The 22,788-nt window shown below is 34.9% G+C and overlaps 1 protein-coding gene across 1 annotated transcript in view; it reads right to left on the minus strand.

Moving 5' to 3' along the window:
• Positions 1 to 22,788, minus strand: part of HDAC9 (histone deacetylase 9) — a 664,661-nt gene that overhangs the window by 67,010 nt on the left and 574,863 nt on the right. Inside the window, exon 24 of the mRNA XM_033088745.1 lies at positions 1,799 to 1,932. Coding sequence (XP_032944636.1) covers positions 1,799 to 1,932 — 134 coding nt within the window. The remainder of the gene's footprint in view (positions 1 to 1,798; positions 1,933 to 22,788) is intronic.

Here is a 22,788-nt window from a genome sequence, read left to right on the forward strand (position 1 = left end):
TACAAAACATAAATTCAAAACTGATTAAAGGCAAAAATGTAAGACTTGAAATTATAAGTCTTTTAGAAGAAAGCATAAGGGGTAAGTGTACGCTCCTTGGCATTGGTTTTGGCAATTTTTTGTTTGTTTTGATATCAAAAGCAAAGCTAATAAAACCAAAAATAAATAAGTGGGACTACATTGAACTAAAAAGCTTCTGTACAGCAAAGGTAATCATCAACAAAATGAAAGGCAACCTATGGAATGGGAGAAAATATTTGCAAACCACATATCTAATCAGGGATTAATATCTAACTCATACAAGTCAATAGCCCATAAATAGACAATAAACAAACCAGTTAAAAATTGGCAAGAGACTTGAATCCAAAATCTGAATAGATTTTTTTTTTCCAAAGACATGTAAATTGCTAACAATACATGAAAAGGTGCTCAATATCAATAATTGTCAGAGAAATGCAAATCAAAACCAGAATCAGAAATTCCCTCACATATTGTTAGGATGAGTATTATCAAAAAGAAAAGAGATAAATGCTGTAAGAATGTGGAGAAAAGGGGACTGTTGTGTACTGTTGGTGGGAAGGTAAACTGATACAGCTATTATGGAAAACAGTAGGAGGTTCTTAAAAAAATTAAAAATAGAACTACCATATGATCAAGACATCTCACTTCTGGGTATATATCCAAAGGAAACAAAATCACTATCTTGAAGAACTATGGGTACTCCCATGTTTATTGCAGCATTATTCACAATAGTCAAGGTATGGAAACAATTTAAGTGTCCATTGACAGATGAACGGATAGAGAAATGTGATATATCTACAATCTATATACAGGCATATAGATATAGGAATATTATTCAGCCTTAAATAAAAGAAGGAAATCATGTCATTTGCAACAATATGGATGAACTTGAAGAGCATTATATTGAGAAAAACCAGACAGAGAAAGAAAAAATACTGTATGGTGTTTCTTACGTCAAAATAAAACAAAACAAAACCAAAAAAGGAAGAGTCGAACTCATAGAAACAAAAAATAGAATGGTGGTGACCAGGGGTGGGGTGGTAGTGGTGGTGGTGGGTGGAGATAGGGAGAGTTGGTAAAAAGATTTTAAACTTTTAGTTGTAAGATAAATAAAGTGTGAGGATCTAATATATAACATGGTGACTATAGTTGATAATACTGTATTGTATAACTGAAATTTGCTAAGAGAGTAGAACTTAAGTGTTCTCCCCCACAAACCCTGCAAAAAAAAAGTAACTACGTGAGGTGATGTGTTAAATTAACTTAATGGTGGGAATCAAATCATCACATTGTACACTTTAAATATATTACAATATTACTTGCCAATTATACCTCAGTAAAGCTAAAAATATTTTTGAAAGCTGTTTTATCCCCCCTGAACTAACATAATCCTACAGAAAATCTCAGGAGAAATTTTCTTTGAGTTATTTCTTTTTCAGTGTTTCCATGCTCATTAGTTGGGTCAGTATACAAAGCATTTCTCCTCCCAAGGGTTATCTCATTTATTGAGTTTGACCAATAACTTGATTGAGGGGAGTGCTATGTGGATTCAAAAGTTACAGCATATAACATGAGAACATGTAACTTCTCGCACCTAAGGCTTATCTTCTTTCTTCAAATTATAATAGTAACACTGTGCTTTCTGAATACATGGGATTTAAAAAAAAAAAACAACTTAAAAATATGGATGCATACATTCCTGGTCTTTTACCCTGACTCTTTTATACTTTTAGTTTTCTTTTTTCTTTTCTTTTCTTTTCTTTTTTTTTTTTTTTACCTGATTTCCTAGAAGGGCATTTACACAAGCTTCTGATGCATCGCAGATGGCTGTGAGATCATGTCCTCCTTCTAGTGCCAACACCACATGTCCATCAGCCAATGTCATCAACTGCTTCGTCAAATGACCAAAGCCTACCATAATACAAACAGAACATTTCAAAGTATTAATTCAAAAGAGAATGAGTAGAACCCAATATTAATTAGGCATTTATTTATTCTGTGCATGTCCTGTCTCAGAACTTTCTGTGTGCTAACTCATTTAACACAGCAACTTGATAAGTTCAGTCCTATTATTACCTCTATTTACAAATGAGGGAACCACAACGCAAGATCCCACAACTAAGAAGTATCACAACCATGATTTGCACCGGTCATTGTGGCTCTCACTATGGCACAACACTATCTCTCACAACACATTCTATAGGTACCCGCATGAAAAAAAATCAATTAGTATTCAGTCAATGTTAATAAGGTAAACAATTTCATTTGCTTGACATTTGTTTCCTGTTTCCATCATTTGCCTTTTTTATAAAAGGAAGTTTTATATGTATCATCTTGAATTATTATCACATTAGATTTTTATAGACTTTCTTTTATTATGAAATAAAAGATAAATGCAAAATACAATATTTATATTTTATGAAGTACAATGATATGACAAACATCTGTTCACTCACCATCTAATTTAAGGAAAATCTCATTAGCAATACTTTTGAAGACCCTCTGTCCCTTTCTCTAATAACATCTCTCCTCCTTTCTATGGGATATTAGGATCCTGAGTTTGTGTTTATAATTTCTTTGCTTTCCTTTGTTTTATTTGCTTGTTTTTGAACTTTTAAAAAAGTTTTATACTTTTGCAACTTGCTCTTTTCACACAACATTTTGTTAGCTCATCTCTGTTGATGCATATAGATGTCATTCTTTGCTGTCTAGCTGGCCATTTTATGAGTATGGAAGAATTTACTTACCCATTCTCCTGCTGAAAGATATTTGAATTTTCTATTATTACAAAATCCCAGTGTTTTATTATACAAACAACGCCTCCCTGAACATTCTTATATAAGTCTCTGCGTGCAAGAGTGGAGTCATGCTGTTGTCACTTAAAATCTGCTAAGTTAAAAAAAATAAAAATCTGCTAAGTAATACCATATTATTTCCAAAAGGGTATAACCAATCCTCACTCTGTGAATCAGTATATATAAGAATTCTAGTTTAGTCATATCTTTGACAATATTTGGCATAATTTGCCAAGTGGGTAAATGAATAATGACAGGTTACTGTGTTATAATTCAGTATAAGGAGGGACCTTTCTATTTCTACTTTGAATAAGAGATTTTATTATAAATGAAAGTTGAATTTAATTATTTCTCTATACCAAATAAGATTGTTTCCTATAATTTTGTAGTCTTGTGAGTTACATGAATTAGTATTTCTAATATTAAGACATTGTTGAAATTTTCGACTAAAATAAGCTTGCTCGTGATGTATTACCATTTTTATACATAGTTGGGTTTGTTTTGCTAATGCTTTGTTTAGTTTTCTTTTCCACCTATGTTCATGAATGGGGTTCATCTGTAATTTTTAATTCTTGTATAGATCATAGTGATTTTTGATGTGATTGCAATCATATTTTTCATGATCCGAACCTAGAATGCTGGGTAGAAATCTTCTGTAAAACCATTTGAGTCTTGTAGTCTCTTTGAGGAAGCTTTTTAAGTATTGGAAGAATTTCTTTATGAATTATAGGACAACTCACGCTTTCTGTATTTTCCTGTTATATATTTGTATGTTATATGTTTGTAACATGTTATGTTTCTCTTATGTCAGTATTTAAATTTAATGAAATAAAGTTACCATCTCCATTATCTTATTTTGGAACTCTAATTAAATGTACATGGTCATTGTCATCATATCCTTCATTGATGTAAAAATTAAATGTTTATTCTCTGAAATTTTTTAAAGCATATTAAAACACTTAATCTCTTAAGTTCTCTTTTATATTTTGTTTCTTTCTGTCCTGCATGATGTGTACTTTTGAGTCAGATCTATCTTTTGACTTTCTCTCTCCAGATGTGTTTAATCTGCTGCTTAACACTTATATTGACATTTTCATTTCAGTGATTATATTGTTCAAGCCTAGATGTTCTGTTTGGTTATATTTTATATCTTCTTAGTCATTTTTGTAGTTTCTTACTCTTTGCTTATGTTTTTATTTATTTTGATTTCTTTAGGCATAATTAGTTTACATTCTGTATACGCTTTTTGAAGTCTTTGTGGACTAGTTTTACTATTTGTTGTTTCTTCTGATTCATCCTCATGATGTCTTCATTCTCTTGTGTTTCTTGAATTTTTTTGAGCTCGTATTCAATGGAACTATATATGTGAAAAGTCTGTAAAGTCTAAGTTGCATATGATTCGAGGTCTGACAATTACATTCGCAAACTTGCCGCTTACATTGGCAGCACTGTATGAACAGCTCAGTAAGGTTTCATAATCTTGGTATATCAGTGTCTCACAGTTGTGTTTGTGTCAACATGTGGCTGTGTCTTGCTGAGTGGTGTTCATTATTTTTGTTGTGTGTTTTTGGGTGCTGTTGTGAGAATGTCTGAGCTTGAATTAGAGCAACGAACAAACATTAATTTCTTGTTAAACTTGGCAAGAGAGGAAGTGAAATCAGATATGTTAGTCCAAGTTTATAAAGATAACGCCATGAAGAAAACAGCAGCATATAAATGGATTAAATGTTTTTCTGAGGGAGAGAACACGTCGCTGATGAAGAGAGGTCAGGACGGCCAGTAACAAGCAGAATTGACAAAAACATTGCAAAAATTCGTCAAATTGTTTGTCAAAATTGTTGGCTGACTATAAGAAGCATAGCAGACCAAGTAAACATCCATAGAGAAACACGAAAATCTTAACTGAAAATCTTGGCATGAGAAAGGTGTGTGCAAAAATGGTCCCAAAGGAGCTCACCAGTGAATAAAAGCAAAAAAGAGTTGAAGTTTGCCAAGACCTTATGGAGAGGCAAGACAATGTTTTGGGCCACGTTATCACTGGTGATGAAACATGGGTGTACCAATACGACCCTGAAACAAAGCATCAAAATGCATAATGGAAGTCAGCCAATTCTCCACGACCAAAACAGTTCCATCAGTCAAAATCAAGAGTCAAAATGATGTTGCTCACCTTTTTTTGATATCAGATGGATCACTCATTATGAATTTGTACCAACTGGAAAAACAGTTAACCAAGTTTACTATTTGGAAGTGCTCAAAAGGTCACGTGACAAAGTTAGACGAAAACGACCTGAACTCTTCGCCAATGATTCATGGCTCTTGCATCAGGACAATGCACCAGCTCACATGGCACTGTCTGAAGGGAGTTTTTAGCCAGTAAATAAGTAACTGTATTGGGACACCCTCCCTACTCACTTGATATGGCCCCCGATGACTTCTTTCTTTACTGGAAAATAAAGGAAATATTGAAAGGAAGACATTTTGATGACGTCAGGACATCAAGGGTAATACAACGACAGCTCTGATGGCCACTCCAGAAAAAGTTCCAAAATTGCTTTGAAGGGTGAACTAGGCACTGGTATCGGTGCATAGTTTCCCAAGGGGTGTACTTCAAAGGTGACCATAGCGATATTCAGCAATGAGGTATGGAGCACTTTTTCTAGGAAGAGTTCACCAACTTAATTGTAAGACCTCATATTTATCTTTGAAACCTGGGATGAGTGTGATTCTATTTGCTTCTGCTGAATGCCTGGGATACTACGACTAGGATCAGTGTTCAATTCTTAGATTGCAGCGCTATTTTTTTCAATTGTACAGAGATTAGAAATGTGGACCCTGACACTTGATTACAAATTCTTATGGAAAAGAAATTCAGTTTTAGTTTTCCTTCTCTTTCTATTTTCTTTGAAATTCTCCCTATTGATAGCCACAGCTAAGATAGATTTGCTTTTTTCAGCAGTACTCCTTTTCGTCCTATTTGTCCTTGTCTTTAGATTTGGCCCTTTGTCTTTCTTTCTTTCATCTGATCTCTAATCCAAATCCTTCCCTTTATAAACCCAACTATTGACTCCCTTTCCAGTACACAGTAGTTTGTTGATGTTCATATTCTAGCCACCTGAAGACTTTAGGATAGCCCAATGTTCTATTTGCACACCTTCCTTCATCTTCTTTGGAAGTCGTCTGTACTTGAGAAAGTAGTTTGTATATTTTCATGTAGGAGTATTTCAGGATATGTAGTCTCACATATTGCCAAAATGTAAATGTCTCTCATTCAACATTTAAAAAAAAAATTAACATTTCTTCCAATCTGCCCAACTTCGGGGACAATTATCTAAATAAGTAAATAAATAAATAAATAAATAAATAAATAAATAAATAAATAAAAATAAAACCATGTGTTCAATATGGCACTTTATTTTTAAATATACCTTAAGAAATGTCAGAGAATAAATAAACATTTAATTTTTAAATCAATTACATTGTTAAATAATTACTAATTTATTTTTTTAGAACAGTTTTGGGTTTACAGAGAAAATGAGCAGAAGTACAGAGAGTTCCCATAGACCATCCCAGCCCCTCAATGTCATTAACATCTTATTAACAATGTTATTAATGTCTTGCATTAGTGTGGTACATTTGTTAAAACTGACGAGCCAATACTGATACATTATTGCTAACAAAAGTCTATGATTAGAATTCACTCTTTGTATTGTGTGGTTCTATAGGTTATAACAAATGCATAATGTCATGCATCCACCAGTATAGTGTCATACAGAACAGTCCCACTGCCCTAAAAATCCCTTGTTCTACACCTAGTCACTCCTCCTCTCCAACCGCCAATCCCTGCAAATCAATGATCTTTTTTGTCTCTATAGTTCTGTCACTCAGTTTTCAATATTCATATTCATTAAAATTTTTAGTTTCTCGTATTATCTAAAGTACCAAAAACAGCAACTTATTTTCCCTTTTTTACATAAGACTCACAATATTTAAAATATTTCTACAACCATGAAAACTTGAAAGAATAACCTTGCATATGGTAGTACAGTTCTGCAAGTCCACCTCAGCTCTTTACAAGCATGACCTCTGTTCCTCTCTTAAGTCTTATGGTCTTTTGTTTGGGAAAAAAAACACAAAAAAACATTCTCAGGATAGATAGAGCTGGTAGAACTAAATGAAAGTTTATAAAACTATCAAAGAGTGAAACCTCCCCAAACCAAACTAAGTTGCTTCCATTTTGGAACAATTAAATAATATCTTAATCCTTGGAATGAATTGCGATATCCACCCAATAAACCAGAATTTCAGTTCTGGTCTGGCACTGGAGGTAAGCCACGGACAAGACGAGTTTCTTTTCCCTACTACCTTTAAATGCTTCAAGTGTTGATTCTATGCTCTTAGCTACTTTTTTGATGGAAGTCAAAAAAGTCTCTTTATAATTATCCTATGTTTCTAAATACTCGGCAAAAAATATTCTAAAAGGGATTTTAAAATCATGTGAAAACTGTTTCCAAGCATTGCAGTATTTCTCACTTCCTATGCACCTTATATTGATACCGATAAGAATCTTTTCCACAGGCCACTTAGGAATGAGGATGACCACACTAAACTATATTTTCTTACCTAATTATTATAAAAAGAATGGGAGGCTTTTGTAAAATGTGTAATGCAATATTCTGAAACCTAAAGCTTAGAAACGTTCTTCGCTTAAGTCAAGGTTAATAGCAAATAGTAATTAGTTCCACTCTAGAAGATAAAAGAGCAAAAAATACTCATAATAATTCTCATAGGCAAATATTCCTGCCAATCATATTGCTAAATATTCTGGACAACTTAACCTATAACCTAAACCAGGTTACAGCGATAACTTTAAAAGATATAATAATAAATCAAGCCAATGCACTATATCTTTCACACTGAATGGTCCTCACAATTGAGAATTCAAATGATCTAAAGTCACTACTGAGCAGATCAAATCACGGGGATTAAAAAAAAGGGAGAAAGTCACAATCTGATTTATTTCACTCTTTCCTCTGGGAATAAAAAAAAAGTCTCATAAAATACCAAATTTAGATAGGATAGTAAAAAGTGGAAGGAAAGAATGGAATGAAGCTAATCTTTGATCTCTATCCAAATTCCTCTCTCGTCTACCTACAGGGTTTATTTCCATTCACATGTTACCCATGTGATCTCTGGAGCCACAGATTGCGGCAGCTGCACTCTGAGTTATGTGTGCACAAAATATTCAAGGGAAGTAAAGAAATGAAATTTCTGCAAGCCTTCTACCATCTCTTGCAATCAAAGTGAGGAATTAAAGAATAATTTTTTTAGTTCTAGTAACCTGAGTTCTACTGTGTCCATTACTGCTGCACATGTATATGGACAAGGGATTAGAAAAACCAAGTGTGGCTACCAATTTCAAGGTATTATCTTCAGGATATGTGAGATAAAAGTTTCAGCAATGTGTGTGTGCGTGTGTGTGTGTGTGTGTGTGTGTGTGTGTATTTGATTAGAAGTCATGTTACATACCTTTAAAGGCATAATTTCAAGTTTCATTTAATAGAGTTTACTGCTAGCTTCACAAAAGCTCATCCTACTTGTACCAACAAACTTAACCTGCACAGTTGAAAACTGTAACAGAGGTCATAGCTTGCAATGTTTTCCTCCAGAAGGTTTAAATATCCTTGGTGTGAGGGCTGATGGAAAGGTAGTGATCAAGTGAGAACACATGTCTGGAAACGTGGTACTTCTTGGGCCCATGCAATCACCAGATATGGGGATGGAACTCGGTTCTTAGGTCTACATACACCTTTAGTCTGTGAATTTCTTTTGGGAGAGAGGTATGGAGTTTAGGGAAGAGCCTGAATGCCTGGGGTAACAAGATGGGCAGGCTCAGGACAGTGACGGGAATCGGTACATATTCCGTGAAAACCAGCCTCAGCACTCGTCCCTCCTACCTGCATTGACTATGACAGAATTCTCTAAGACATATTTCTTCAAAGTGAGATTTGACACCTTAAACTCTTTTAAGGAAATCTTCTAGAATGAGGCATTAACCAAGTACTACCACAACAACTATGACTACTGCTGCTATACACTAAAGAATCCTATCTGTCCCATTTAAAAAAAAAAAAAAGTATCAATAATCTAATGTAATGTAATCAACATTAAATTAAAAGCATGAGAAAGAAGCTAAATTGTAACAAATCATTTCTATAGATGACCAAACACAGCTGAACTGGTAACTATCAAGACTGAGAAACCACTAAGAACTGGAAGGGCATTTTCAGTTAGAAATCCTCTGCTCAGTTCTGTGGATTGACTAGAAGCAAATTTGATACCAGTAAGAATCTTTTTCACAGGGCACTTAGGAATGAGGCTGACCACACTAGACTTCACCTTCTTACCTGATTATTGTAAAAAGAATGGTAGGCTTTCAGAAAATGTGTAATGCAAAGCTCTGATCCCTAAAGCTTAGAAATGTTCCTGGCTTCAATGTTGTTGCTTTGAAAATAATATTAAACAAGTTGCAAATAGGGGGGCAGTTTAAATTAACAGTTCCAGTTTGATTTCTTCATGTTCTACGAGGGTTTGTTTCTGCCTAAAAACTCATATTGTGTCAACATTTTTACAAATTCAGAAAAATTGTTTGAAATGACAATTTTTGCTCTAAGAAGACTCGAAGAGTAAACTGTAGCCATGTATTTAATAACTAACACATAGACACAACAGGATTTATTCTTAGAAATGACACGTCTCAAACACTTCTCCATGTTTCCCAAATAGTTTCCAGAAAAGAGCGGTAATGACAGGAAACAACCCTAATGAGCTTTATTTTAATTTAAAAACAAGTATTTTTAAAAACCACAATTAGCACATGTTCATTGTAGGAAATAGAGAAAATAGGATAAAAAAATACAACATATAATAAACCTATGTTGTTATATATTATATAAATATATTGTCTATTAATAAATAATACATAATAATTATATACATATATATAAAATAATAAATCTGTAGTCCTACCAAGCCAATTGCACTTTTGTAGTATTTTATGCATAGTGTTATGTAATTTAAAAATAAAACAGGATTAAAGACAAAGAACCCAATAGAAAAATGGATAAAGGGTAGTAACAAGAAATTAATAGAAATACAAATGGTCAATAAACATATCATAAGATTCTTAGTTAAAAAAAAATAAAACAGGATCATATTGTGATTTTTTTTAAATTTACATTTATATATATCAATCTAGTGTACATTTTTCATGTCCTCTACAATATCATTATAAATGTGTTAATATACCAAGTAATTCCCTATTTGTAGATATTTAAGTGGTTACTAAGTTTTCAGTTTTATATATAAGATTGCAAATAATATGGTCTTGTGTGGTTGAAGTGGCCACTCCATAATAACACTTACCTGATTCTAGGGTTATTATGTATTATTTTAGGATGGAAAGAGGCCTGCTGTTTATATTGCTAACTATTTTTATTTTATTATTATTATTTTTTTACCAGAGTAAGAGATAGAACATAAATAAATAGTAAAGCACATAAAGGCAAAATGGGAATGAAGTAATCAAAACTTGATAAACTTCATTCGTTTAGAACTTATGGGTGTTTAGCAATGCCTGTCGTGGATAACTGAAACATTCTTATAGAAGCTCAAAGGAATGAGAATTACTCTGCCAAAGCCTGTTTCTATTTTGAAATTGCAAATAGTGTACTGGAACTCTGTATGGAGGATTTTGCTGTAGGCTGAAGAAGGCCTTCTCTCCAAACTACCGTTGAATGCCCACCGCTATTTTGCCATCCTATAATAGATCAGACTAGAATTGGCAGCCAACTTCCAAAGAAAGATACCTGGGTCATGATTCGTTTGGTTAATAAAGAAAGTGACACAAAGTGATTGATTGGACAAGTTATTTTATTTCTCCTTATAAATTTCCTAACTTTGCATATGTCAGTCTCCCATTCACCACTATTGTTTTTCCATTAATATTTTCTGTGTCTGTCGAGGAAAGCTTCAAGTAGAAAAAAGCAAGGACAGAGGCAAATCTCCATCCCCACGCTGACATTCAGCAGAGGCAGTGGAGTGAAAATCAGCATTAGTTAACAGTCTCTTTTGAAATACTGACATCGAACATTATTGATTTATATATCATTTTTGTAACCCTTTCTGGTATGGCGAAAAAGCCTCAATAACAGTTTATGCATCTTTTAACAGGTTAGTTTCGTTTGGGCCTGAAATGTTTGTGAAGATTTCACTGCCGATTCAATATAGTAGGGATCAAAGGAGTTACACACTTTTGTGCCATTTTAATTGAAGGTTTCTTTTGCACATCCACTGGCCTATTTTCTATAGTTACGTCCAGAAAGGTTCACTGAAGAATGCACATACTGTGAAGTATGATTACAAAAATTGTAACCATTATCCTCCCTAAACCCTTTGGTCATTAAGTTACCATGTTGTTCTTGAGGAAAATGCAGTCAAACTCTAGTTGAGAGAGAAGTTTGGGTAGCATGTGGCAGTCTCATGTACTGGGAGGCTCTCTAGCAGGACTTCAAAGCAGAAATCTGATTGTTGCACATGGGAAGAATGCTTTCCACAGAAATACCTTTTTAAGACTCATGGTGCTGTAATTCATATGGTAGGCACTTGTGATTCATTCCTGATGATGTTGGGATCATTTAACTCACAAAACCATTGTCGCTACAATAAAATCCTTTCATCTGTATCCAAAAAAGTTTATTTCATGCAAATGAAAATTTTTCATTCAAGTATCACCTTAATAATGGGCAAAGATATATATTTTCTGGTCATGTTTAAAATGTAAATTTATGAACATATTCTGAAGATTCATTTCATGTTATGATCTTTTATTTATTTGATGTCCCAGGACTCTTTCCAAGTTCATTGAAGCCGGAAATCAATTTTAGAAGAAATATGGAGATTATTATCATTAAATCTTTCAGTTGGTTTATTCCAAGCAGCCCTATAATACTGCATATGTTTCAAAGAAGGCACTTTCAACCAGAGTAAAAATCTTTTTACTGTTGTAGTCAGTGATACTCCAGGAGGTAAGTTTATATTCTCAGCACCTTTTGGAAACAAATGAATAGTTGGTTTACATCCCAAACAAAGTCTGAGACAACAGAATGCTCCAATACCATTATTTCTGAAAAATGAAATTGGAAACATTTACCTTCTAGAATTTCGGAGGGTAAAATGGCAAGAAAGTTTGACTGGTATTCTGACCATCATCCATCCATTCACCCATCCATCCGTCCATAATCTGGCTACAAATCAACAATTACTTACTAAATACCTACTATCTGCCACAGTTTTATATATAAATTGGATATTTCAAACAGATACGTAAACCCCAGCTTTCTCACATGTAAATATTTATTCTATTTATTCATTCTACCTTATAAATCAGAAATCAATATCTAATGATAAAAAGCCACCTCAAAAAAAAAAAAGATAAATACAGCACATTGAACAGAGTTCTTATTTTTTTAATAAGATATTTTAATCATAGAATTTTAGATCTAGGAATGAACTTCAATTCATATATTCTAATCTTTTCATTTTAGGATGAGGAAACTAAGACCCACAATGGTGAATTGTGAGAGCAAACACTTAACAGAATTGGGGTGCAGACCCAAAGCTGTTAGTGAGTGGATTTCCCACTAATTAGCCAACTTATATATATTAATGTTGCCCATATTTTTTAGATGTGTTTTTCAGTTAAAAAGGAAATTTAGAAAGAGTTCCTAGACCCCAAATGGCTTTTTATATATCCTTGCTTTGGTGTGTTAAGTGTAAATAAACCAGAAACATGTGAATTAAATTTCCCTTAAAATATACAAATATAAAACCAGTGAGGAAAAAGAAATCCCTTTTGGATATTATAGGATCATTGCTTTCCACCCCTCAAAAAAATCATTTTTGCCAAACCCCAACTGTAATTTGATTTGCCAATCACTAGTTTTTACTGCTGTTCTTAATAATGCATCAAACACATGGGATCTATTCTCCCATCAATACTCATGCATAATTGGCCAAGTGTGATGGAACCAGAGCAGGACACACTCATGCTAAGCAATGATGATCGCATTACAGTAGTTTGCACTACTCAAATTCAGCCAATATTTAGTGGGCACATACTCTAATAATAGGGAAATACAAGGACGCATAAGATACGCTTCCTGCTTCCAACGAACTAACATATAAGGGACACATACACAGAGGAATATAATTTAACATAAAAATAATTGTTACAAAATAAACACATTTTTATAAAGCTTCTATAAAGCTTAATTGAAGGACGTCTACTTGATTCCATTTCAACTAGAGAGTATGGTAGGTAGAATTCTTGGAATTACTCCTGCCCTTTTGTGGCCCCCGCCCCTTCAAATGTGGGTGTAGCCTGTGAATATTATATACTCCTGTGATAACAGCAAAAGGATTTTTAAGTTGACTGTGAGTAAAACCAAATGAGAGATTTGGGGCAGTATTTGAAGGGAGATAATCTAATCACACGAGCCTTTTAAAAGCAAGGAGTTTTCTTGAGTTGGTCATATAGAAAGCAATTAGATAGAACTGAAACGTAAGGATTTGATGCACCACTGATGGTTCGAAAAGGAATGTTCTGACCTGAGAAGGAATGTTGGTGGTTTCCAGCCAGCAAGGAAAAGGGGATATTTGGCCTAAAACAGCGAAGTACACAATTTTGGCCAGCGACCTGAATGAACTCAGAAGATTCTTCCCCAGAACCTCCAGAATAAGGATCCAGCCTGGCTGATATTTTTGATATCAGCCTTGTGAGACCTGAAGCAGAAAACCCACTTGAGTCTGCTGAGACTTGTGACCTACATAACCATGAGGTAATAAATGGGTAATGTTTTAAGTTACAAGTTTTCACAGATCTCTAAGTATACTACAGGCCTATCATAATTCCACTTTATGAGGTAAATTGAGATGTAAGGAAAGTGGAGAAACAATAGTAACTACAACAATTAGTGACTCTAAAATATTTGTCCTGTGCCAGGTCCTGGGCTTTATAGAGATGTTTCATTTAATCCTCACACCAACTTCATGAGGTAGCTGTAGGGAATATGTACCTTTCTATTGAGGAGCAAACAAAGAGAGGTTGAGGAACTTTCTCAAGGTCACACAACTAGAAATTAGTAATGCGAGGACTCAACTCAGGCTTTCTGACTTTAGAGCCTGAAGTCTTAACCACTGACCATACTGCCTGTTTAAAATAAATGTGAAGAGCCCCACATATTTTTTTTTTAAATCTCAACATATAAAATATGTTTATTTTTCATTTAGAATGAGATGATGTAACCAATCCATGTCATCATGAGCCCAAAGAGTTCACCTGTTCTCATTACTCTCCACCCATTTCCCCCACTAAGTGCCACGTGCCAACAGGCTGAGGAATAATGCCCCACTCAACAAATTGTCGGCTGCATCTAGGGGAGGTGGGTTGTTGGAAGAACATAAGATCGCGATGAGCTTTCAGTTGTGATGAGATTCTTCAGAGTCAGTGCTGCTGTCCATCTATTAGCCCGAACCGAAGCCAAAATCTGTGGGTCACTTTGTCTAAATGAACATGAGACCACTCCTGGATGAACGTGAGTGTATGTAGATTAGGTGACCTTTCTCAAGCAGAGATTTCTAGAACTGTGCACTTTTCTAAAGAACCAAGGGCTCCGTTAAAGATGCATGATCATTGGTCGTATCACGTTGGACCCAGCAAGGCTTTTCTAACTAATACATCTTGTGCTCAAGAATTCTAAGAGGTCTTACATGGTTGAAGGAGTGTACATGTTAGAAGACCATGGACCTGGCGACGGGCAGGCATGCTAGCAAAAAACTCTAAGCTCACTCACATAGAACAGTGAGCTCAACACACCAGCCACCGAACTTGTCATTGGCTTCTCACACTTTTCAGGATTAAATTCAAAGCCTTCAAGATATGGTCTGCCTCTCCAGTCCCATATTCTGCAATGCCCCCACATTTACTCTTCCCTTGACTTAGACTTAACTATACAGAGGGTGCTAAAAAACAAAGTGTATACACATTTTAAGAAAGAAAAAAAACTTTTAAAATTGTCATACTCAATACCGACGATGAAAGATGAATACAAGTCACGTTTGACTTCTGCAATTACAAGCGGTGCTCAAAGTGGTTGCCATCAGAGTCCGGACACTTCTGATTATGGTGAACTATTGCCTGAGCAATGTTGACCATCTCTTAAAATATGTATACATTTTTTGGCACCCCGGTAGTTTGATGAACACTGCAATCAAATAGTGTCCACAATTCTGAGCTCGTGCTGATGAAATGTCCTGTCCACATGCAGCTAACTTCTACTTATTCTCTAAATTCAGCATAAGCAACATCCTGAACCCCCTGTACCATGTATCAGGTTGGTACAAAAGTAATTGCGGTTTAAAAAGTTAAAAATAATCGCAAAAACCACAATCACTTTTGCACCAACCTATAGAATTGTTTCTGTGTGTCCTGTTCACATCATTTCTCTCTCTCTCTAGTTAATTTGCGTGTTCACCCTACTAGGCTATAAACTGCTAGGAAAGAGGGACCACCTCTTGCCTGACTTTGTATATCCACTGCCAAGTATAATAATGGGCATTTTCAATATGTTAATGAAATGACTGATGTATACATAGTTGAAAAACTTAAAGCTGATTTTATAGATCTGGCTGAATGTGTGATAACAACTGAAGTTTATAAGGAACTTACTGAAGGGTAGGCTCTGTGCTAAACACTTTGTTACTTACTTAATGCACGTGCACTTGTGCACGCACACACACGAAAGAGGTATTATCATTATTCTTATTTTAGAGATGAGAAAAACAAACACAGAGAGGTTAAGTACGTTGTCCAAGGTAAAACAGCAGAAGGTCAGATTTAAATCTTCTGATTCTGGAGTCCATGCTCTTAAACCACAATATTCAATGTTTTTGATTTAGGACCTATAGTGATACTGGAGAGCAATTTTTGGAGAAAGTTAAAGAAAAGCTAGGTCCTAAAAAAATGTTATGCTGTTATGATATACCTACCATAGAATACCTATTTTCCTTAAGAATATGTTTATTTATTTTATTAAATTTATTGAGGTGACATTGGTTAATAAAACTATGTAGATTTCAAGAGTACAATTCAATAATAAATCATCTGTATAATTGCATTGTGTGTTCACCACCCAAAATCAAATCTTCTGTCACCATATATCTGACCCCTTTACCCTATTCTATCTCCCACCCCCTCCTTTCTCTTTGGTAACCACCATATTATTGTCTGTGTCTATGAGTTTTTATTTGTTTGTCTTATTCGTTTGCTGCTTTCAGTTTCATATCCCTCATATAAGTGAAATCATCTCACTTTTCCGTCTCACTTATTTTGCTTGACATTATAATCTCAAGATCCATCCATGTTGCTGCAAATGGCACTATTTCATCTTTTCTTATGGCTGAATAATATTCCATTGTGTATATATACCACATCTTCTTTATCCAATCATCTATCGAAGGACACTTTGGTTGTTTCAATGTCTTGGCCACCATGAATAATGCTGCAATGAACACAGGGGTACATATATCTTTATGAATGTTTTCAAATTTTGGTGGGTAGATACCCAGGAGCGTGACTGCTGGATCATATGGAAATTCTATTCTTAATTTTTTGCGGATCCTCCATACAGTTTTCCACAGTGGCTGCACTAGTCTGCATTCCCACCAGCTGTGTAAGGGTTCCTTTTTCTCCACAACCTCTAGAACACGTGTTATTATTTGTCTTGTTGATGATAGCTATTCTAGCAGGTATAAGGTAGTATCTCATTGTGGTTTTGATGTGCATTTCCCTGATAGCTAGAGAAGTTGAGCATCTTTTCATATATCTGTTGGCCATTTGTATTTCTTCTTGGGAGAAGTGTCTGTTCAGATCCTCTGCCCATTTTTTAACTGGATTGTTTTTTGTTCTTGAGTTGTATGAGTTCCTTGTATACTTTGGATATTAGCTCCTTGTCAGAGGTGTTGTTTGCAAATATCTTCTCCCATTCTGTTGGTTGCCTCTTTGTTTTGTGATGGTTTCTTTTGCTGCACAGAAGCTTTTTAGTTTGATACAATTCCATTCATTTATTTTTGTTTTTATTCCTCTTGCCTTTGAGGTCAAATTCATAGAATCCTCTCTAAGACCAAGGTCCATAAGTTTAGAACCTATGGTTTCTTCTGTGTATTTTATTGTTTCAGGTCTTATAGTTAGGTCTTTTATCCATTTTGAGTTAATTTTTGTGTATGGTAACAATAGCAGCCTAGTTTCATTCTTCTGTGTGTGGCTATCCAATTTTCCCATCACCATTTATTGAAGAGGCTTTCTTTTCTCCATTGTATGTCTATTTTAAAAAAAAGAATTCTGTGGCCAGTGTAAGTAGAAAATCTTTAATCAAAGATTGGCAAGGGAGGAAGAAGAGTCTGGGGAAGAAATTCAGGTCCAAAAAAACACAAAGTCCAAAGAGAAAAGTCAAGTCCTTCTTTTCACAGACTGTTTCTTACTTAGTTGTATAAAATTTATAAGAAACGTCATTAATTTAGTTTTTCAAGAATATAATTGCGGTTGATCAATTCAAGTGATACTTGTTGAGCAGCTACTATGTGACAGGAACTGTGCTCGCCAAGGAGGGTAGGGTTTAGAGCAAAACAAAGACAGTCTCTACCCTTATATCACTTACAAGCTATTGTTAGTGAGAGCTAACATCCCCAGGCACCACGCTATGGGCTTGAAATGCATTATCTAATTTAATCACCACACAACTGCCAAAGGTGGGAGACTGAGGTATAAAGACATTGACTTGCCCAAGCCACATGGTCAATGGCAAAACTGTAATAAGAGATCAGTTGGTTGACTCCAGGACTTGTCCTTGAATCCACTCAGCTGTACATAAATCCAAATAATGCTGAAGCTCTAGTTCAATGTATTAGTGTTGTCATCACAGCACCAACTGTGTGTGTGAATAATAATCAGCTTTTCCTCTTACTCAAGCTTTAACTGACACTCATAAAAACTGATTTTCAGAAACAGAAATAGCCACTTTGATTTTTCTGATATTGTCAGTGGGAATGAAATATATTCTCTCCACCCCACTCCAAATAAAAAACCCTCCTAATTCCTTTTCAAACGAACCCTTGGAAATGTTTGCATTTCACCTTCAGGATGGCATTAATTCATAACAACACACCCCAAGTTAAGCTCAAATACTGAGAGGCACGGCAACACCTGTATTATAGTGACGATTTTCAAAGTTTCTCTACTAATTAGTCCTACTTGTCCTTGTGGTTACTTTATGACTAGTTGCTTTTTAAAAATCTGATATTTTCAACTATCAGACACATAGTATCCAAAGTTATTTGGTCTTTTCTTTACAAAAAAAAATAACAAAAAGCCCCACTACTGAGTCTCAATGTATACTTTCCTTACAAACAGATGCCTGTAAACAAGACAGATGATAGTTTATTTTCAAAGGACTGGATACAAGGTCAGACAATTAAGTTTGAGAAGTCGTCCTAGAAAAAGTGCTACATACCTTATTGCTGAATATCACTATGGTCACCTTCGAAGCACTTCCCTTGGGAAGCTATGCACCAACGCCAGCGCCTAGTCCACCTTTCAAAGCAATTTTGGAACTCTTTTTCTGGAATAGCCATCAGAGCTGTTGTCGTATTACCCTTGATGTCCTGAATGTCATCAACATGTCTTCCTTTCAATATTTCTTTTACCTTCCAGTAAAGAAAGAAGTCATTGGGGGCCAGATCAGGTGAGTAGGGAGGGTGTTCCAATACAGTTATTTGTTGACTGGCTAAAAACTCCCTCACAGACAGTGCTGTGTGAGCTGGTGCATTGTCGTGATGCAAGACCTATGAATTGTTGCAAAAAGTTCAGGTCGTCTAACGTTTTCATGCAGCCTTTTCAGCACTTCCAAATAGTAAACTTGGTTAACTGCTTGTCCAGTTGGCACAAATTTATAATGAATAATCGCTCTGATATCAAAAAAGGTTAGCAACATCGTTGCAATAAGTTCTCGAACTTAATTGTCAGACCTTGCATGTATCAGCTAAATTTAAAATTCTGTTGAATGGGAGAAAAGCAAATCAGTCTTTTCTAAGGAAAAGGAGGACATATGTCTCATTGCAAAAACATTCCTTGGAATTTCATTTCCCAAATGACCTAGGTTTTTAATTTCATGACAAAATACCTGATTTTAAAAGATAAGTATCTACCTTCTGGGAAAAACTGATGATTTCTTATTTTTCCTGCCATAAAAGGAGGTTCAGGAACCCTCTAAATTACAGGTTGCAAGCAACCATTTAATTTATATTAAATTAGACAGCAATTGTATGTTAAATAAATATGAAATTGCTCTGAATGTATTTGTTAAAGATCAAATATTTTGTAATACTTGGCTTCATATTACACTTTTGTTCTTGCTGATTTTTAAAATAAATCACCATTTAATTGAAATACTTAAAGAACATTTACAAAGGAAAGTACAGCATTTAGCAAAACCCAGGAAAAAACTAATGCGCCCAATAGGTAGCTCTTATAGTAACTCCCTCACATATCCATCAGACACTTGAATATAACTATCATTCTTTGGGGGGAAAATTAAATAGTTCAGAGTACATTTCATTGTGCTTTTCATCCTGCATTTTCCCCCTGCTTTCCCAAGTTGGAAATATGTGACATGAAAAAGAAGCCTTCCCTTGATCATGCTAGAGGTCTTGCATCTTAAGACAATTTCTTTGTGAATGAGGCCCACTATCCAACTTATATCATATAAAATACTATAAAATCTTCAACATGGCAAAGCCAGTATTTCAGGGAGGGGTAAAGGTGGTGGCATTTTAGGTCAAACACTTGAAGGCACTTAAAGCATCTGATAGACGACAGGACTGTGGAACTGAACGTGGAGAGAGTGAAGTAAGCAGAGGCCAGATTCAGGATGGGTAGATCAAAGATAGAGAAGAGTTGCCAGGACATTTGGGTCTAGCTGGGTATGAATCTGAATAAATGAAGGAGCATAATCTGCTGGTAATTCTAAAATCATTAGAACTGGGAGGTCATGGACATCTTTCAACAAGAGTCTGTAATGAGATTAGGCAACCAATTTTCAAACTAAAGATGATCACAGATGCACTTGTCTGGGAGTCCAGCTGAAATACACTTGGGGTATGCAGCTGTTGAGTCTATTGCTTCTCCTTTAGAGTGTCAGTTCAGATTTAACAAAAACAGTTACAATATCAGAATCTGGATGTTAATGGACAGACCTATAGCTGAAAAATGTGGGAATGTTATTAAGGTGTGACCATCAGCAGCATTTTTCTTATCCTAGTCACAAGTGTCACAGCTTCAGGAAAAAAAAAAGCAACTGGGTACCAAGAATTATCTAATTAATAATAAATGACAAAAGAAATTCAAAGTGACTATTAATGAAATATGGCTTTTATCATAACCATTGTGTCTCAAAAGAGTCATATAACTCATCATAACTACTTTCAAACTCAAATTCATTAGAGAGAAATTACTTCTCTTATGAGATGCCCAGATGTTTTCTGCCAGCTACTTAAATCCTCCCAAGACATCTGCTGATTCTTATTACTTAAAGAAATGTTAATTTCCAGAAAAATAATTATCCAGTCTGTCTTGTGACATAACCGGTGTGACACCACTGATTCTGAATTTGGAAAACATTGGATAATGTTAAATGAACAATTACAATGGATACTGACAACTAAATTCTAGTTCAAGTTCTATGACCTGCAGGATAAAGCCAATTCCCATATCTAGGTTTTCATTTCTCTATGGGTCAAGTAAAAGGGTTGGACTAAGTATTACCTAAAGTGAGATTAACCTCTGGTTAATCAAAATCATATGGGTGTTTATTAAATGCAGATTCTTGAGCCTCATTAACAACCAAGTTAGAGTCACCAGAAGAATCTGGTGAGACCCAGATTCTTCATTTAAAATAAGTCCCTCACTTGAGGTTTGAGAGACATCTGACTACAAAATCTTGAAGGCTCCTTTCAGCTCTGCCACTCAGGTAGATCCTTTGATAGCTTCAGTAACTTTGTAGTAGTCAACAATTTAAGCCTACCCCAAACCAAGCAAAATGAACCCAGTTTTGTTTTGTTTATTGACAAGACAAATAGGCATTAAAATCGCAATAACAGCATGCATTATTACTCTAGGTTTGGGCTTCCATGAAATTGCATAGGAGGTAATATTTCAAACAGCCCTCTCAGTCTTTCCCTGTTCTGGGTTCCATCCCAGCTCCTTTTCAAGTGTGCTCTTCCTGTTCCCTCTGGTACCCATGCAATATACTATTTTTAAGAAGGGCTCTCATACAGAAAATCTATGTCAGTGACTTATCTTTATCGGGATGCTTTAGAAATGGAGGCTCATCTCAATATTTAAATGCTAATATTTGTACAATTCATAAAAAATTGCCCAAACCATTATAATAATTAACTGTTCATTAATTCTGGAATGATAAGAGCATTTTTCCTCTATTAGGGAGATTTCTCAAGTGGAACCACGTCCTAGTTCTCCCAAAATATAGTCTTAAAGGAAACTATTTACTCACATTTAAGACAAAACCTTGTTACCATCATGTTGGTTATTCTAATGATGAATTATAAAGAGTAAAATGATAACACGAAGAAAACTTTCCACTAATGATACATAAATAAAGTTACAATAATAATAGGGCAGCATTTTGGCAACAATAATTTGCAAAATGATACATAAATGCCCTTCTGATTTTATATTTTTAAAGACAATAAAATATTCCCTAAGCACACTGAATTTTCTTTATGACTAGGCCTTTAAATTGATCTTCACTTATTAGTTATTAATTCAAGTATTATTGAGGAAAGTGTTGCATGTTGCACTTGCCTTTTTCTTCCTTACTGCTTCAAAGTGCAAGACTTGATCTGAATCAAGGATCTGAGACATGTAGTATTTTACACAAAAAAGACTTGGCTTATGTTCAACCAACCAGAAAACTAGATTTGAGAGACTGTGATTCTCAAAGAAAAACAACTTTTCAGGACCCTGAGATTAAAACAAAGTTTATTATTAATAATAGAAGAACTCTGGTGAAAATCCCAACTGCAGTCATTGAACATACAAGGAAAAGTAGATTCTTAGTATATGTCACCATTTCAATTGGTTGATTCAGTCAGATATTGGATCTACTAAAGTTTTGTTTTTGGCTAAAACAATTGAGATAGCGGAATTTTTAAGGATGTATCAAACTGTCTGTGTGTGAACACATGACTTAAAAATATACTAGCCTTTGAGTGGAGGAGACAGACAATAAACAAGAAAAGGTAATAAAGCATGGTTATTTTGGTGGCGTAACTTAGGAGCAGTTTTTAATTATCACCTGAAAAAAGCCTGGGATTCTTATGTCTATTGTTAGCAAAAATAAGTGGAGAAAATTGTGAATAATTTTATATAACTATCTCATTTAAATACATTAACTTATAAAATATCTCTTAAATGTTACTCTTTCTGTATCATTAACATTTTTTTTTTCTCTCTTCTGCTTTAAGAAACACTCTCAACTGGCCTTGTGCCATCACATTCCCAGGTTTTCCTCCTTCCTCTCCTCTTCCACGTCTAGTTGCTGGCTCCTCTCTCTCCTTTTCCCTGAGAAATAAGGATTCTCCCAAGGTTCCGCCCTCGGTACTCTATTCTCCCTCTGCAAACTCTGTCCACCAGTGGATCTTTCCTTTGGCACAGTCACATCCATTATCACTCAGTTAGAGACCGAATCCTCCAATTTTCCTCACCCTCCTTTCCTAGAACTGATTCTCAATCACAAATTTCCAGTCAGACATTTCTTTTTCCACATCCACACTTGACTCT

The sequence above is a fragment of the Rhinolophus ferrumequinum genome, chromosome 20, assembly GCF_004115265.2.
Source record: "Rhinolophus ferrumequinum isolate MPI-CBG mRhiFer1 chromosome 20, mRhiFer1_v1.p, whole genome shotgun sequence".
Taxonomy (NCBI): Eukaryota; Metazoa; Chordata; class Mammalia; order Chiroptera; family Rhinolophidae; genus Rhinolophus; species Rhinolophus ferrumequinum.